The 17,857-nt window shown below is 40.8% G+C and overlaps 1 protein-coding gene across 2 annotated transcripts in view; it reads right to left on the bottom strand.

Moving 5' to 3' along the window:
* The window catches only part of MTMR12 (myotubularin related protein 12), a 55,453-nt gene extending 38,011 nt beyond the window's left edge, over window positions 1-17,442 (bottom strand). The window contains exons 1-4 of one of the 2 annotated variants that reach the window (XM_070743482.1): window positions 17,090-17,442; window positions 3,687-3,741; window positions 1,582-1,715; window positions 897-969 (exon numbers count right to left, since the gene is read on the bottom strand). In XM_070743482.1, coding sequence (XP_070599583.1) covers window positions 897-969; window positions 1,582-1,715; window positions 3,687-3,741; window positions 17,090-17,407 — 580 coding nt within the window. In that variant the 5' untranslated portion in view covers window positions 17,408-17,442. The remainder of the gene's footprint in view (window positions 1-896; window positions 970-1,581; window positions 1,716-3,686; window positions 3,742-17,089) is intronic. The other variant, XM_070743483.1, reaches the window with a different exon arrangement.
* Window positions 17,443-17,857: the final 415 nt, after the last annotated feature.

Raw genomic sequence — 17,857 nt, 5'->3', positions numbered from 1 at the left:
CAGAGGAGGCAATGACAATAATCTGAAAACCACCTGGCCAAAAATATATCAGGGCAGATAACGAGTTGTTCCTTTCCAAGTATAAGTAGTCTTCGACTTATGACCACAACTGAACCCAAAATTTCCACTGCTAAGCAAGATAGTTGTTAAGGGACTTGTGCCCAACTTTATGACTCCCCCCCCCTACAGTTAAACAAATCACTGCAGTTGTTAAGTGAATTGTTTGACTGTTCAGCAAATCTGGCTTTCCCTGTTCATTTTGTTTGTTGGAAGCCAGCTGGAAAAGCTATAAATGGTGATCACATGAGTGGGAACAAGACAAATGTCAAATACATTCCAGTTGCCAAATACTTTAATTTTGATCCCTTGATCATGGGCACTGTGCAACGACTATAAGTGTAAAAATTGTTTGCCAGCCCCCTTTTTTTATGCCATTATAACTTCAAACAGTCACTAAACAAACGGTTGTAAGCTGAGGACTACTTGTATATCATAGTATATCACAGGTTGCTCTCCAAAGCAATTGAAGGATCTCACAATGCTGTTAAAACTCCGGGTGCTTCAGAATCAAATTACCTCCAGGAATCTCATTTCCCATTCAGTCCACAATGGAAGGAAGCAGGTTTTGTAAGAATGGAGAAATACAGTGAATGCAGTGCTGTGCATTAGGTTTAATTAGACTTTGCTTTTATATCCAAATGTAATTTTGCTTATTATTTCTTACTCTTCTTTACTTTGCATGTGTTACTTATCACAAATATGCATCATATTGAAATTAAAATATTAGCTTTACATTTATAAAAAATATCTAAATCACCCGATTGATAAAGCTGAACATGTATTTTTGATAAACAAGTGTAGTGATTAAGATAAAGCAATTTTTATTGCTAACCTACCTCCATAAAGTTGATCTACACATTGAAGGGTTATGTCATTTTCTTCCAAGATTTTATTTTTGAACTGTGGTTCCTAGAAGAGGAAAATGCCTTACTTAACATAGCACAGTATAATTTAATAAGATCTTTCCTTTACTATCAATACAATAGAACATACATTCAAAAAGTTACTTAGCTCTCTTTATTTTAGAGTATTAAACTTCTAAGAACTAATGAAATAGAGTATCATCATCATCATCATCATCACTATTATTATTATTATTATTATTATTAATAATAATAATAATTAGATTTGTATGCCGCCCCTCTCCGAAGACACGCATGACCAAATACAGCTGAACCTTAACCAGGTTTTTTTTTCCTTTAAAGATTTTAATCCTTCCCAGAACTTTGTCAAAACTAACCCTGGTATTTTCCACAAGTAATATTCTAATTTGGTAGGGATTTAATATTTTCACTTTCTGCCAAAAGAAGTTCTTAAAAGTCTTTAAATAGACTTAAACACATTTAAACCCATTCATTTATTGTTCTAAATTCATTATAGGGAGAGCAATAACTTAGTTTTCCAATCTTCTTTTATAAAACATCATGCCCAATTCATTACGGAGATAAAAAGTACACACCCATCAGAGCAACAGACAGAATTTTCCTACTAAACAGACAAAAGCTAACTTTAATCACTTACTTCATCTAAAGTGGATTCTTCTCCAAGGAATGAAATCTTGAAGTTTGTGCAAATAAGTTTTCCAAAAGTGCGATTTGATCCATCATCTTGTACAAATTTCAAAACCATGTTTGCTTCACAAAGCACCAGCTCACCTAACGGAAGTTAAATTTGCTTTTTAATACATCGTAGCGAACTACTTAAGATTGCTAAATTTCAAGTTGCTCAAATGCTATCACTATAGATGTAATATGAGCTACATAATTAAAGGGATTTTGTTACTGCTTTTGTTCTAAACTGGAGAAATACTAGCGTACTTTAAACTGCACTATCAGATCAGAGTTAAACACAGGGCAGTCAACCTTAATAATCTGAAATCAAAAACTACATTCTAAGGAAATTGTGTATAATACATCTAAATTAGGACTATTATAAAAAGGAATCTCTTTTCTGCCCTGCCACCCATTTAACCAGTAGCCTCTGCTATTTTTATAGCTATACAGCAAATAGATTCATTTTTCAAAATAATACCATATACAGTGGTACCTCATGATACGAACTTAATTGGTTCCAGGAGGAGGTTCGTAAGGTGAAAAGTTCGTAAGATGAAACAATGTTTCCCATAGGAATCAATGTAAAAGCAAATAATGCCTGCAAATCCTTCAGGAAAATCCCAAACTTTAGAAGGGAGGCGAACAGAGGGCAGGGAGGAGAAGCTAAAGGGGGGCGGGTGGAAGAAGCAAGGCTAGGCTAAACGGTGAGTGGGAAGGAAGAAAGGCAAGGGGGGCACCCCTCCCCTTTCTTTCTTCAAAAGACACCCTTTCAGTGCTTGCAAACACGCTTTTCTCCTAGTTATTTAAATGGAGTTTTTTTCCCCTCCAAGCCGCCCCTCCCTTTTCTTTCTTAAAAAGACACTCTTTCAGTGCTTGCAAACACACTTTTCTCCTAGTTATTTAAATGGAGTTTTTTTTCCCTCCAAGCCGCCCCTCCCTTTTCTTTCTTAAAAAGACACTCTTTCAGTGCTTGCAAACACACTTTTCTCCTAGTTATTTAAATGGAGTTTTTTTTTCCTCCAAGCCGCCCCTCCCTTTTCTTTCTTAAAAAGACACTCTTTCAGTGCTTGCAAACACACTTTTCTCCTAGTTATTTAAATGGAGTTTTTTTTCCCTCCAAGCCGCCCCTCCCTTTTCTTTCTTAAAAAGACACTCTTTCAGTGCTTGCAAACATGTTGTTCTCCTAGTTATTTAAATGGAGTCTTTCCCCCCTCCAAGCCACCCCTCCTTTTTCTTTCTTCAAAAAAAGGGGGAAAAAAGAAACCCCTTCATCCCAGTAGCAGCGGCTTGGGTTCGTAAGGTGAAAATAGTTTGGAAGAAGAGGCAAAAAAATCTTAAACACCGGGTTCGTATCTTGAAAAGTTCGTTAGAAGAGGCGTTCGTAAGATGAGGTACCACTGTATCTTTCAAAGAACAGAGCGTTTTTAAGTTACAGAAATTGAAAATAATAATAGTAAAACCAAAACACCATTTGGGACTTCAGAATTCACAGACAGACAGGCACCTGCCACAAAACACCCCGGACTTAACAGTTGTCAATAAAAAGACAAAATAACAGGCTGGATAATGGATGTGGCAGTGCCTGGAGACAGCAGAATAGAAGAGAAAGAATTGAAGAAGATAACAAAATACAAAGACCTACAAACAGAAATAGAACAACTGTGTCAAAGGCAAGCAAGGGTAGAACCAATAGTAAGAGCTGTCTTGGGCGCAATCCCAAAACAACTGGAGCATCACTTGAATACCATAGGCACTGACAAATCTGCCATCAGTCAATTGCAGAGAGTGGCTTTACTTGGAACAGTTTCCATCCTGTGATGATATCAAACATCCAGATCTGCCTATCCCAGACCCTTGGTAAGGATTCAATAGGTAAACAAAAATGCCAAACCCAGTATGAAAATCTAGCTGACTGTGCAATGATCAATAATAATAATAATACAATACTAACAGTACAAATGTTTGCATTTGTTTTGCATATATTCCTTAGAATTCAGATCATCTACTTAATTATATCATGTAATGCAAAACTGCAGCATCCGATGTTGTGCAATATTATTTTTTTAGCATTACCTGGTAACAAGTGAGGTTCCACTTCTTTTTCTATGGGTTGCCTCACATATACTTCCTAAAAGAAAGGATTGCATTAGTTAAGATGTTAAGTAAAAAGTTACATATTCAATAGACTGAAAAACATACTTTGAAGGTAAATTACTTCTGCTGTGTTACATTGGCATGTAGGAAACATTTACCAAAGTTATACAGTAACTGAAACCAACCTTACAAAAATGTGGAGAATTACAAGCATGTAGCAACAGCGCACAAACCAATACAAGAAAGCTACAATAATCTATTGTTGATGTATTTTATTTATTTATTTATTTATTACTTGGATTTGTATGCCGCCCCTCTCCGAAGACTCGGGGCGGCTCACAACATGTATACTATCCCCTGCTTTCCTTTTAGTATTAAATATTAAAATAAGGAAAACAAATTCACAATCCAAATAAGAACTCAATAAAATTGCTAATAATCTTTAACTAATGTTAAGAAGGCATTGGGAAGAATTACCATAGCAATATCACTTAGACTTACATATTGCTTCATAGTGCTTTTACAGCCCTCTCTAAGTGGTTTACAGAATCAGCATATTGCCCCCAACAATCTGGGTCCTCATTTCACCCACCTTGGAAGGATGGAAGACTGAGTCAACCTTGAGCCGGTGGTGAGATTTCACTTGGATGATGTGGCTTACTTGGCATTTTAAGAGTGTTTTGCTTCCACCAGCATCCTTTGTAAAGATCCCTATAGTTGCTTTGCGGAGCCCTAATATTCAAAGTTTCAAACCTTCCCTTCTCCAAGCAAACCAATCTGAGTAATTTCAATGGTTAGCTTTCTAGTTCTTATATTTGTTTTTCAGATCTCATCTGAAAACGTTGATGTTTTTCTTTCTATCTACAATTTCCTTTTCTATCCACAACTTACCTAACGATTTATATTGATGCTGTTGCCATTAGTCCTGCACTGATGTTGATGTTGCCCAGAAGGCACCTTGTTGCTACCACTCATCCCTCCAGCTTTTGTACTCTTCCTTCTGGTACTTTGCAGGAATGGGAGAGGAGAATGAAATCCCAGCAATACCAGCCACAAAGCAGGAGCCCAATCTATAAGACTCCTGCTCTATTGGTATAAGTGGCACAATTCCCTGAACCTACTTTTCAACCCCTCAGCAATCAGAACCTTTAGTTGAAAACATAGAAACATAGAAGACTGACGGCAGAAAAAGACCCCATGGTCCATCTAGTCTGCCCTTTTACTATTTCCTGTATTTTATCTTACAATGGATATATGTTTATCCCAGGCATGTTTAAATTCGGTTACTGTGGATTTACCAACCACGTCTGCTGGAAGTTTGTTCCAAGGATCTACTACTCTTTCAGTAAAATAATACTTTCTCATGTTGCCTTTGATCTTTCCCCCAACTAACTTCAGATTGTGTCCCCTTGTTCTTGTGTTCACTTTCCTGTTAAAAACACTTCCCTCCTGAACCCTATTTAACCCTTTAACATATTTAAATGTTTCGATCATGTCCCCCCTTTTCCTTCTGTCTTCCAGACTATACAGATTGAGTTCATTCAGTCTTTCCTGATACGTTTTATACTTCAGACCTTCCACCATTCTTGTGGAAAACTTCATGTATACAGTAATATTTCTGTCATTCTAATATAAATCTCTAAATGGTTCACTCAGCATTCTTCAAATGGTTCAAGGTGGTTAATGGAAAAAAAAGAAACTATTTCTACATTATAAATTCATTCTGGATCCATCACCCACACCAAATGTCAGTCTAAACTTGTAATAACACCCTAAAGTCTGCCTAGCCAAGAAAACAAATCAATGCACCTTCACTACATATTTCAGGTTAACTAAAAGTTGTTATATCAACCAATATGATCTAAATGAGAAAAGAAACACCATTCAGAGATGTATGGGGCCTGGATGGGTGTCAATAGACTCAAACTCAACCCTGATAAGACGGAGTGGCTGTGGGTTTTGCCTCCCAAGGACAATTCCATCTGTCCGTCCATCACCCTGGGGGGGGGATTATTGACCCCCTCGGAGAGGGTCCGCAACTTGGGAGTCCTCCTCGATCCACAGTTCACATTAGAGAAACATCTTTCAGCTGTGGGAAGGGAGGCGTTTGCCCAGGTTCGCCTGGTGCACCAGTTGCGGCCCTATTTGCACCGGGAGTCACTGCACACAGTCACTCATGCCCTCATCACCTTGAGGTTCGACTACTGTAACGCTCTCTACATGGGGCTACCTTTGAAGACTGTTCGGAAACTTCAGATCGTGCAGAATGCAGCTGCAAGATCATGGGCTTTCCAAAATATGCCCATGTTACTCCAACACTCCGCAGTCTGCATTGGTTGCCAATCAGTTTCCGGTCACAATTCAAAGTGTTGGTCATTACCTATAAAGCCCTTCATGGCACCGGACCAGGGTATCTACGAGACCGCCTTCTGCCACATGAATCCTAGCAACCGGTTAGGTCCCACAGAGTTGGTCACCTGCGGGTCCCGTCAACTAAACAATGTCATTTGGCGGGACACAGAGGAAGAGCCTTCTCTGTGGCGGCTCCGATTCTCTGGAATCAGCTCCCTCCAGAGATTAGAATTGCACCCACCCTCCTTGCCTTTCGTAAATCCCTTAAAACCCACCTCTGTCGTCAGGTGTGGGGGAACTGAAACATCTCCCCCTGCCTATGTAGTTTTTTATGTATGATATGACTGCATGTATGTTTTTTTACATATTGGGGTTTCTTGTTTTTTAGACTTTTTAAATGTATTATTGTTATTTTAGACTCTAACTATTAGATTTGTTATTATATATTGTTTTTATCATTGCTGTAAGCCGCCCCGAGTCTACGGAGAGGGGCGGCATATAAATCTAATAAATAATAATGAAAAATAATAGTAATAATTTCTCCAACTTACAATCTTAGTGTCATTTATCAGGAATTGGATTTGTCATGAATAAATATTTAAAGTCAATATGTAACAGTTTCAGTACTGACAGTTCCTTTTTGCCTTAGGGAAAGGATCTAATTTAATAATAATAATTTATTAGATTTGTATGCCGCCCCTTTCCGAGGACTAATTTGTTTTAAAGATACAGTGATCCCCCGCTCGTTGCGAGGGTTCCGTTCCAGGACCCCCCGCAACGAGCGGGTTTTCGCGAAGTAGCGCTGCGGAAGTAAAAACACCATCTGCGCATGTGCAGATGGTGTTTTTAACTTCCGCAGCGCTAGCGAGGAGCCGAAGATTGGGGGCGGTGCGGGTGTTTTAAAACGTCGCCGCCGACATGGGGGGCTCGCTAGCACCCCCCGAACCCCCAACCCGGGTTTGGGGGGGTGCTAGCAAGCCCCCCATGTCGGCGGCGACGTTTTAAAACACCGGCGCGGCTTTCCAATGAGTCCCGAAGACAAACGCGGAAGTTTGACGTTTGTCTTCGGGACTCATTGGAAAGCTCCGATCGTTTTAAAGCAGGCGCGCCGTTCTCCGCTGACTTCTAAAGCGGGGAAGTTCGCTAGGAGTCAGCGGAGAACGGCGCGCCTGCTTTAAAACGATCGGAGCCGGCTGGCTCCGATCGTTTTAAAGCAGGCGCGCCGTTCTCCGCTGACTCCTAGCGAACTTCCCCGCTTTAGAAGTCAGCGGAGAACGGCGCGCCTGCTTTAAAATGCGCGCCTGCTTTAAAAGGCGCGCCGTTCTCAGCTGACTCCTAGCGAACTTCCCCGCTTTAGAAGTCAGCGGAGAACGGCGCGCCTGCTTTAAAACGTGCGCCTGCTTTAAAACGCGCGCCTGCTTTAAAACGCGCACCGTTCTCCGCTGACTCCTAGCGAACTTCCCCGCTTTAGAAGTCAGCGGAGAACGGCGCGACTGCTTTAAAACGCGCACCTGCTTTAAAACGCGCGTCTGCTTTAAAACGCGTGCCTGCTTTAAAACGCGCGCCGTTCTCCGCTGACTCCTAGCGAACTTCCCCGCTTTAGAAGTCAGCGGAGAACGGTGCGCCTGCTTTAAAACGATCGGAGCCGGCCGGGCGAAGGGTGAGCGGGTGGGCGGGCGAAGGGCGAAGGGCGGGCGAGCGGGTGCTGGGGGGGCTTTGCCCTCCCGCCAGCAAGAGGGGGAAGACCCAGGGAAGCCGCCCAGCAGCTGATCTGCCCGGCCCCATCTACGCATGCGTGCCCATAGAAAAAAGGGCACACATGCGTAGATGGTATTTTGACTTCCGGGTTCAAAATTCGCAAATTACCCTGTTCGCAATGGTTGGGGACGCAATAACCGGGGGATCACTGTAGTTGCATTTTGCATCAAAACTGTTTTGACAACTGTCAACAGGAAGCCAGTCAAATATAAACACAGTTAACCAGGGACGTTGCATACCAGCAAGTTTAGTATTGCAAAAAAATAAAAGACAGTAATGTTCTCAACATTTTTTTTCCAGAGAATACAAGCTCCCCAAAGCTTTTTAATTTTACCACTTTGGTATCAAAAAAGAATGTGGAAAATACTTTTAAAATAACACAAAAAGGCAAAATACTAGTACGTACCGTAATTAAAATGGAAATCAATGTTTTCCTTTATATTACTACAGAGCTAGGTTATAAGCAAAAAATAAACACCACTTAGTCAAGACTCTAAATCTAGTTAAATTGTTTTTTTCTAATAAGAATACGGTAATCTTTTTTGCTATATCTCCTTGTTCTTTCAAATGACTACAATGGGAGAATTTAAAAAAAACCACTGCATATGGACTTACCAAACAATTATCAAAATGGCAAACTATGATAAATGCTAAAGTACTGTACTCATAATTTTGTTTAGTCTTAGAAATTATATAAAGTTGTCCTGAAATCTTGAAAATCTGGTGTTATCATTCATTTTACCTCAGTTAAAGAAAGGATTGGCACAAAGGATTGGCACAAAGCTACAAAGCTATAAACCAGCCATTCTCAACCTGTGGGTCGCAACCACTTTTAGAGGTCGAATGACCCTTTCACAGGGGTCACCTAAGACCATCAGAAAACACAGGTCTTAGGAATCAAGATACCATTTGTCTATCAGTCTCTATGCGGGTCTACCCACATGCAAATACACTACTGCAAAATAAAAATATCTGTACCATGAGAACTTCTGAGCATGCGCAGAAGCTGAATTTCCGGCACTACGCATGCATCACCATCTTGTTTTCAGCTTTAAAAAAAATCAGCACTGCGCATAGTGAGTGTGCAAAGCGCCAAGCCACCCATGAGGCACGGCCATGCAGCACAGGAGGAAGTGAACCAGCAGCGAGGTTAGTAAGAACCCACCCCTGAGTTTCCTAATAATTTTATTATTTTATGGTTGGGGATCACCACAACATAAGAACTGTATTAAAGGATGGCAGGATTAGGAAGGTTGAGAACCACTGCAACCATCCCCAGTTGTTTAGCCCAGGCATCTACAACCTCTCTGGCTTTGTGGACCAGTTGGGGAGGGGATGTATTGTGCAAGCAACAAGTGTGCACATTTGGGGACCTCCAAATGTGTAAAGCAGCAGGCGCACTCACTGTTCATGTGAACAAAGCTTCCAGCGCAAGCACTCACCACCCCTGGCTTAACCTACTAAGGGACAGGTTAAATTCACTCCAATACCAGTGCCCAAGGTTTTTACCACCACCACCACCCAAAAAAACCCATCAGTTTAATCTTAGTTTCAGACTGCTTGACTGCAATTTGAAATAAAAAATTATTGAGTACAATAATCCAAGGTTTCTTCGGGGGGGAGGGGGTTTCCCCAAATGCTTAACTATGCTGACTGTAATGTGATTTCTTTTCTGTTAAGCTGTGGCATTTGTTAGGTGATTTTAAACCAGTCTTTCTCTCATTCTGACCTTCTCATTAAACTACTGTTTAAAAAACTGAGAAAAACTGCATAGACATTATTTGAAAGTTCACAATTTCATAGTCTACTCTACTGGAACAAATATAACCCTCAATACAAGAGTTATTTCAACTTTCATACCCCAATGTTCTCCTCAAGCATAGTTTTTCTCACATCAATGCACAAAACTCAGTATATATCCTCCATAATAAAGCTATGTATCATTATTATCCAGGGATAATTCCTTAAGTGAAATTTGTACATTATATTTGCAACAACTAATGTTATGCTTAACATCAGAAAGCTCTACCTTATTTTACCAAATACTCTTCCTTCCATAATGGATTATCATGACGCTTTAAAGAAATTCACATATTAAGTGTTGATGCTGAGTATGGGTTTTCATCATTTCTTCCGAGAGTTATGTTCTGCTAGTACTCTATCTTTTTGTCATTTAAAAAAATTCACTTTACAGTATTACATTTCAAAAAGAGATAAAATGCAAAGTAACAAAACTGGAGGGGTCCAGAAGAGGGAGAAATCAAGGGGGGGGAAAGCCAAAAGTTACCAAAAAATGGAAAAAAGAAATACAGAAATATTTTTGCTATTCTTCTGCTTGTCTGTATAGTACTATAACTGTTTCTTAATAAAGATACTTGAACTTGCCCTTCAGGCCTGCTCCATACTGGTTATACTTGTTTTTTAGTTTCATTATTCATGCCTTCCTAGAGTGAGACATAACGTAAGTTGAACAATCTGAATTTCATTTTTAAAGTATTATAATGTGATATTCAAATTGTCTAAATTTTCATCATGTATTAAATTATGTATTAATTTCACAATACATAGACTGATTTAACCATAATATCAACTGTAAATCTGTGAGCATCTAGAACGGTGGTTCTCAAGCTGGGGTTTGGGACCCCTTTGGGGATCGAATGACCATTTCATGGGGGTTGCTTGAGACCCTGGGAAAAGACAAATTTCTCCTGGTATTAGGAACTAAAGCTTCTATTCTGGCATCTTGGAACATATTTTTACAATCCAACCAATCAGGCGTTTACAGTGGGGGCATCTCTCTGACCTTCCTGCCAATGAACTTAAAGCTCTGTTGGAAGAACTGGCGCTAGACCTATGGTTGGGGGTCACCACAACACGAGGAACTGTATTAAGGGGTCGTGGCCTTAGAAAGGTTGAGAACCACTGATCTAGAAGATCAAGTTAAATCCAAAATATGCTTGGGACTCACAAATCAGCCATCAACAACCACATAAATATTTGCATACCATTCAAAATCGACAATAAAAAAGCTAGAAAGGAAACAAAGACCAGAATACCTCTTGGCCAGCAATTATAATCAAACAAGCATAGATTCACACAGAGATACAGACAAACAAACAGTAAACAGCCCAATTAGCACCTAACAACCAAAGACATCACCCCCACCAACCTTCACAGGCAACTTACTGTATTATAAAAAAATAGAGAGGGCCCATTCTCTTCTAGCATTCTAGTTGTTACCTAGCTGGATAATGTACTAGAACAACCAAGCACAGGGAATACCAAGGACTCCTCAGTTTTATTAACAGGATCCATCTTCAAATATGTTGCATTTGTTATTCTAGGATTTAAGTTTTCCAGAATCAGTTTAATGCTATTTAAATCACCCACAACAGGATGTTCCCTGCATGTGCACAGACTCAGTTATTACTACTAAATTACTAACCAAAAATCCTCCTAGCTATACCATTACCAATTCAAGTAATCAGAACATTCTGAAGATAGTTGCAATTTTCTCTTCAAGCATTAATCAAAAAGCTATAAAAGAAACCCAGTTTGACCTCCATTAAATGCAAAGCTCTCTACTTTCAATGACTTCTTTTATACCAAATAATCTAATTTCTTAATTCTTTATGAGCTTATTGGCAGATTATGTATCTTTACTGTGTATTCGAGCTTCCTTCCTACTAAAAGCAGCATCTTATAACTGTCTGGTTTGGTTCTGCAACCCATCAAGATAGACACAGACTTCAGAGGATGATCAGAACTGCAGAAAAAACAATTGCTATCAATCTGCCTTCCATTGAGGACCTGTATACTGCACCAGTCAAGAAGAGGGCTGTGAAAATATTTACTGACCCCTCACATTCTGGACACAAACTGCTTCAACTCCTACCTTCAAAACGACACTATTACACCAGAACAACTAGACACAAGGACAGTTTTTTCCGAAGCCATCACTCTGCTAAACAAATAATTCCCTCAACACTGTCAAACTATTTCCTAAATGTTCACCACTATTAATCTTCTCATGGTCCAATCACCCATCTCCTCCCACAAATGACTGTATGATTTTAACTTTGTGGCTTATATCCTTACAAGTTATATGGACTGGTACCTAATATGATTTGATTGCTTATATGTACCCGGGCTATCATTAAGTATTGTACCATAGGATTCTTGAAAAACTTATCTTTTCTTTTATGTACACTGAGAGCATGTGCACCAACACAAATTCCTTGTGTGTCCAATCATACTTGGCCAATAAAAATTCTATTCTATTCAATTAAGCTATCTAGAAGCTCATGGTCAAAATCCAAACAAAGAGATTTTATCTGTGCCATTTGTTCCAACAAAAAATTAATTTGCTAGAGATCCAGCAATTACTTTATTTCTAACCAAAGGATAGAAACCTGTTAAAAGAGCCCACAAAAAGTGCTCTTATGCTGAACATAAAGTGGCCAACTTCAAGTTGCCTGAAAGTTTATGGCTCACACAAATCCAAAAACCTTACCTGAGCAAACTATGGTATATTTAATTATGGGAGCACAACGTGAGCACAACCAATGCCATTACTGTATTTATATCCTGCATACAATTACTAGATCATCCAAATACACATTCACTATACCAGCCTTTTTTCATATTCTGGTCATATCCTGCCAATCTGACTCTGTGGCAAATTATCACTCCTTGTTTCACCATTCATTAGAAATATTGGAATGTATACTTTAGATACACTGTTTCCAACCCCCTTTATTTTTAGTAGAACCAAGAATGAAAAATTTTAGGTAAATATCATTTATAAATGGCAAACCTCAAAAGTAGAAATGTATATTCCTGCTAATTTCATTTTTTAAAATAATAAATGGCTGTCATTTTAATAAATGCACTTGAAAGGAATAAGATGGTCTCAAAGATAACTACCATTTTCAATAAAGGAGTTTATTTGTGCATGTGATCTGCTAATCTACATAATAAATGGATATGATGCACACAGACTTGGATTTTGAATCAAGCCACAGTTAAACTACAATTCATTATCTAGATTTTTAAAAGCCAAAGTTTAAAACAAGTTAACATTTGTAATCAGAGCTCCCTCTTTTGTACAGCTCTACAATATAGAACAGGAAGCTATTCAAAAGTATCTATGCGGGAAAGAGGTGTCAAAAGTCTGCACTTCTATTTTTACTAGTTTTTTCTCATCATTCCTATCATCCTTTTCCTCCCACTTAGGACTGTATGACTGTAACTTGTTGCTTGTATCCTAAGATTTTTATTGATCATTTCTTCATTGCTTATTTTAGCCCTCTGACAATCATTAAGCATTGTAACAAATGATTCTTGACAAATGTATCTTTTTCTTTTATGTACACTGAGAGCATATGCACCAAGACAAATTCCTTGTGTGTCCAATCACACGTGGCCAATAAAGAATTCTATTCTCTTCTATTAAAAACACAGGTGCAAGCATCCAAGTGACAGCCTTTTTAAAAACATAACCCAAACATTGCATTTATATAAAAAGCAGTTGTGCTTCGATTATGTCCACCATCTTCATGTTTTGGACACCATCACCCTCCCCACAAGTGCTTCTGAAAAGGAGTACTGTACTGTACTTTCCTTAAAATCTTTTCAGGTCATCTGAATTCTCACAAACCCTACAGCTCATACATAGGAATTGAAAGGGACACAATGGAGCTGAAGAAAAGATATGTTTCTTTTCATTTACTTATCCCTGGGGGGGGATTCAAAATATTAACTCCCAGGAAAACAATAAAAAGGAAGCACTGACCTGGTCAGGCACTGCAAAAATGAAATCTGCTTCCCTTGAGCTGCAGATTAGCCCATTGTGTCAACATGCCCAATGCCAATCAACATTTTTTTTACAGCACTGACATTTTATTGACATACAACCAATCTTGTTAAGCAATATGTTATAACTTTGCTTTTCAAAACATAGATGTTATTAGTGGAAGTTGTCATGATGCAACTGTCTAAAAATTAAAACACTTTGCGACATATATCCCTTTAAGCATGCTATTCATGTGAAGTTAAGTTGCAAGGAAGGGAAAAAGGAGATTCTCCTAGGGGAGTAAGCTATTTCATACAGTCTTGTAGACTCCAGTGGTACTTGGGTCTCTCTATGCTAGTGAGGGAGAACCTTTTTTGGCCCGGATGCCAAAAGGGTGCGCATGTGTGTGATTCTACGCATGTGCAGGCCCACACCCATAATGCAATGCCCTCACCCCAGGTGCATTGCAGAAACCCCACGGTACACCCGCACATGTGCACAACTCCTGCACACTGTCCCATCCTGCACACAGGCCTCACTGAAGCTTCCGGATATCTGGTTGGGCCGTTTTTCACCATCTGGAAGGCCAAAAATCAGCTGGAGATGACATAGGGCAGGGGTCTCAAACCCGGGCCACTTTAAGACTTGTGGACTTCAACCCCCAGAATTCCTCAGCCAGCTTTGCTGAGGTGAGGTATTGAGCTTTGCTGGCTGAGGAATTCTGGGAGTTGAAATCCACAAGTCTTAAAGTGGCCCGGGTTTCAGACCCCTGACATAGGGCAACACCTCGCGTGCCCTCAGATGCCATAGGTTCACCATCACTGCTCTATGCTATTTTATTGAAAGTAAACTAGGATTGTCACCAGATAACCAGGAGAAAATGCTTAAGGCAGTATTGGTTGTATTTGCTTACTAAAATCTCAGTGAACTTATTGATGTGGGCTTTGAAGAATGCAGCCACAACAAAGATATTTTTTTTAAATGTGGCACATTTACTTTTCTGAGTTGCAGTTTCATTTTTAATCTACCGTACCTATAGTGAGTCTTATAGCACCTTAAATATTAACTAAGATACCAGCTTGTTCAATCTTACAGATGTACAAAGAAAGCATTTTAAGACCTATAGCAATGATGGCGAACCTTTTTTTCCTTGGGTGATGAAAGCATGTGTGTGCACTATTGCATATGCGTGAGTGCCCACGCCCATAATTCAATGCCTGGGGAGGGGGGCAAAATGGCCTCATTCCAGACTCTCTGGAGGCCTGAAACAGCCTATTTCCCAAACTCTGGTGGGCCTGATAGGCCCGTTTTTCACCCTCCCTAGGCTGAGGAATTCTGGGGGTTGAAGTCCACCCTCCCCAGCCAACCAGAGGCCCTCTGGAAGCCAAAAATGCCTTTCCAGAGCCTCCAAGAGAGCCGAAAATCAGCTAGCCAGCACACATATGCACACTGGAGCTGAGCTAGGGTAACGGCTTGTGTGCCAGCATTTACAGCTCCATGTGCTACCGTGCCATAGGTTCGCCATCACTGTCCTATGGGGGGGGGGAAAGGTTATCCCCATAAATAATTTCACCCAAGTATTGTTTTATTCGTTCTGTAGTTTTCCCCAATTTTGTTCCTAAAAGAGCTCAAACTGAGGCAGTGTTTAAATCTTAACTCACTTCTCTTCAAACTTTTTCTTTCTTGCTCTACTGCATCCCTACCTTTAGCTTTTAAAATTAAATTTGGCTGTAAACCCATCCCATAATAATACACATTAGCACTTCTCTTTCCGTCAGAGAAGTGCTAAAGATTCGAGATTGTGCAGAAATAAATAGATTGACAATGAATATTAAAGACAAAAAGATTCTGAACATTATAAAATATGGGTGAAATGTTATGTATGGTTGGATAAGAAATTCAAGAAATATTATTAACCCAGGTGACGAGAATAGTAGGTTAATAAAAGTTATATATCCAAGATAAACTCTAATGTCAGATTAAAAATAATAAAATAATAATAAAAGCTTTGGCAAGATTACAAGATAGTAGAAAGAAATTGCCAGTCTGTCTCAATAAATGATTGTTAGAATTAGAGATATTCCACTCAGGGAAAGGGAAAGAAAGAAGAGGAAGTAGAAAAGTAGGAGGAGATATTTATTTATTGAATTTATATGCCATCCTTCTCCAAGGAAAGAAGGTAGAGAGGGTGGAGGAAGAAGGGGGAGAGAAAGTTAAAGTAGATGGGTGAGAAGAAGAGGAAGGGAAAGGAAGGTTGAGCGAATAGACATTGGAAATCCAGACCGGCAGATATCGCTAGAAATGAATTAGATTGGAGCCAAAGCCAAGGTATTTTTGATGGTTTTATTATGCTTTGTTTATGTTGTTGCAACTATTTGATGTATAGAAGAGAAAAATAAAAATAAAACTGATTCAAGTATATAAAAACCGCATGCTTTTCCTGAGGAAGCAGGTGCTTCCAGAAGGCAATTTGCGCTCTTTCAAGAGAGATACACCCGGGAAGTGAGGAGGAGGGAAGCACGGGGATATCATTTCGCACATAGAATAATAGCTTTATTTCAACAATAGCTTTGAAAAGCACTAAACTGCATACATTAAAATGAAATTTTGTTGCTTACTGCTTTCAAAAGGCATCAAGGGCAACTCTTTTCACATTTTGCCCTCCCTGCCTGTTTTTTGTTTTGGCTTTTAGCCTTCCATCTTTCCGAGGTGAATAAAATGAGGACCCAGATTGTTGGGAGGGGGGAAGATGCTTATTATTGTTGGGGGGCAAAATGCTTATTACCCAGATTGTGGCGGGGGCAAGATGCTTATTACCCAGATTGTTGGGGGGGGGGGCAAGATGTTTATTCCGATGCCTTGTTGGGGGACAAGATGCTTATTCCTTAAACCGCTTAGAGAGGGCTGTAAAAGCACTATGAAGCGGTATATAAGTCTAAGTGCTTTGCCATTTTCTTTTTGCCTTCCTTTCTAGCAAAAGGGAAAGGCGGAAAAACGCCCCCCCCTTTATCCTCGGTTTTGGCAGCGCCCCTCCCCACCTCACCCCCTTTTTTGACATTTAAATCTGTCCCCCCCACCCCAGCCGTTTGAGAAGCCCTCTCTCTCCTCCCGAGGTTTTCGTCAAGGGAGAGGACGCCCGTTGCCAAGAGTCGAATGCTCCTTTACCCCTTTTTTCCTCACAACCGCCCCCTTCTTTCCCCCCCAAACAAACCCCAAGGCTCCCTTGAATAAGGGAGAGGGGTCCCATTCCGTAGACTGGGGATGAGGAGGCGGCGGTGGTGGCTGAAACGACGGTACCCCTCGCCCACAAAGCAGTCAAGTTGTTGTTTTTTTCCCCTCACGAAGTCCCGGAAGAGCAGCCGCCGCCGGCGCCGCCCGAGAGGAAAACCCGGGCATCGAGTCGCCTTCGCAGCCGCCACCGCCGGTCTCGCGGGAACTCTTCCGAGAGCGCATGCGCCTCCCCCCCCATTCGCCTCACCTCAGGGCTGATGTAGGAGACGAAGGAGGGCTTGGCCGGCTTAGCCCCCGCGCCCACCCCGGCGCCCAGCATGGCTTGCCCCCACGAAGTCCCTCCGGTGGCCCTGCTGCTGCTGCCGCCGCCGCTCCTCCTGCCGGTGCCGGCGGGCAGGGGCGTAGTCGGCGGTGGTGTCGGCAGCTCCTCCCAGGAGGACTCCACATCCTCCGCCTCCGCCAACGCCGCCCTGTTCCGTCTCAAGTAGTTGATCCCTCCCATCGCCGCCAAGGGGCCTCTGGCCTGCTCTCCCGCGCGCCTCGCGGCGGCCCCGCCCTCCCCCATTTCTAGAGGAAGGGACCCGGAGGCAGCCACGCCATTGGGCCGCCGCGCCTTCAATCAAGCGAGGCAACGAAAGGGAGAGGAGGCGGGGTCTTACGCTCTGATCCTGGAGAAGCGCGAAGAGGAACCAATCACAGCCTCAAAGGAACTTCAGTAGAGCGCATGTTTCACATTGAAATGTGTATACAGTACTACTGTATTTCAGTGTAAAGCATGCGTGAAGTTCCTTTTACCACGCGAAGTGCATGGTCAAATGTGCAATGAAAAAAATTGCAACACCATTTTTAAAAAATCCTGCAAGAATTCTAAAGTTTTACAATACTACTTTAAGAATATTCTTGGGGGTCCGATTATTATGTATAAATACTGTATTTATTTTATTTATTTATTTGTCAAAATATGTACAAGATAGCAAGTATTAGTATAAACATAAACAAAAGCAAAGTAGGTACA

The sequence above is a fragment of the Erythrolamprus reginae genome, chromosome 2, assembly GCF_031021105.1.
Source record: "Erythrolamprus reginae isolate rEryReg1 chromosome 2, rEryReg1.hap1, whole genome shotgun sequence".
In the NCBI taxonomy this organism is placed as follows: domain Eukaryota; kingdom Metazoa; phylum Chordata; class Lepidosauria; order Squamata; family Dipsadidae; genus Erythrolamprus; species Erythrolamprus reginae.
Note: the sequence above shows the minus strand (reverse complement) of the source record. Positions and strands in the feature narration are given on the sequence as shown.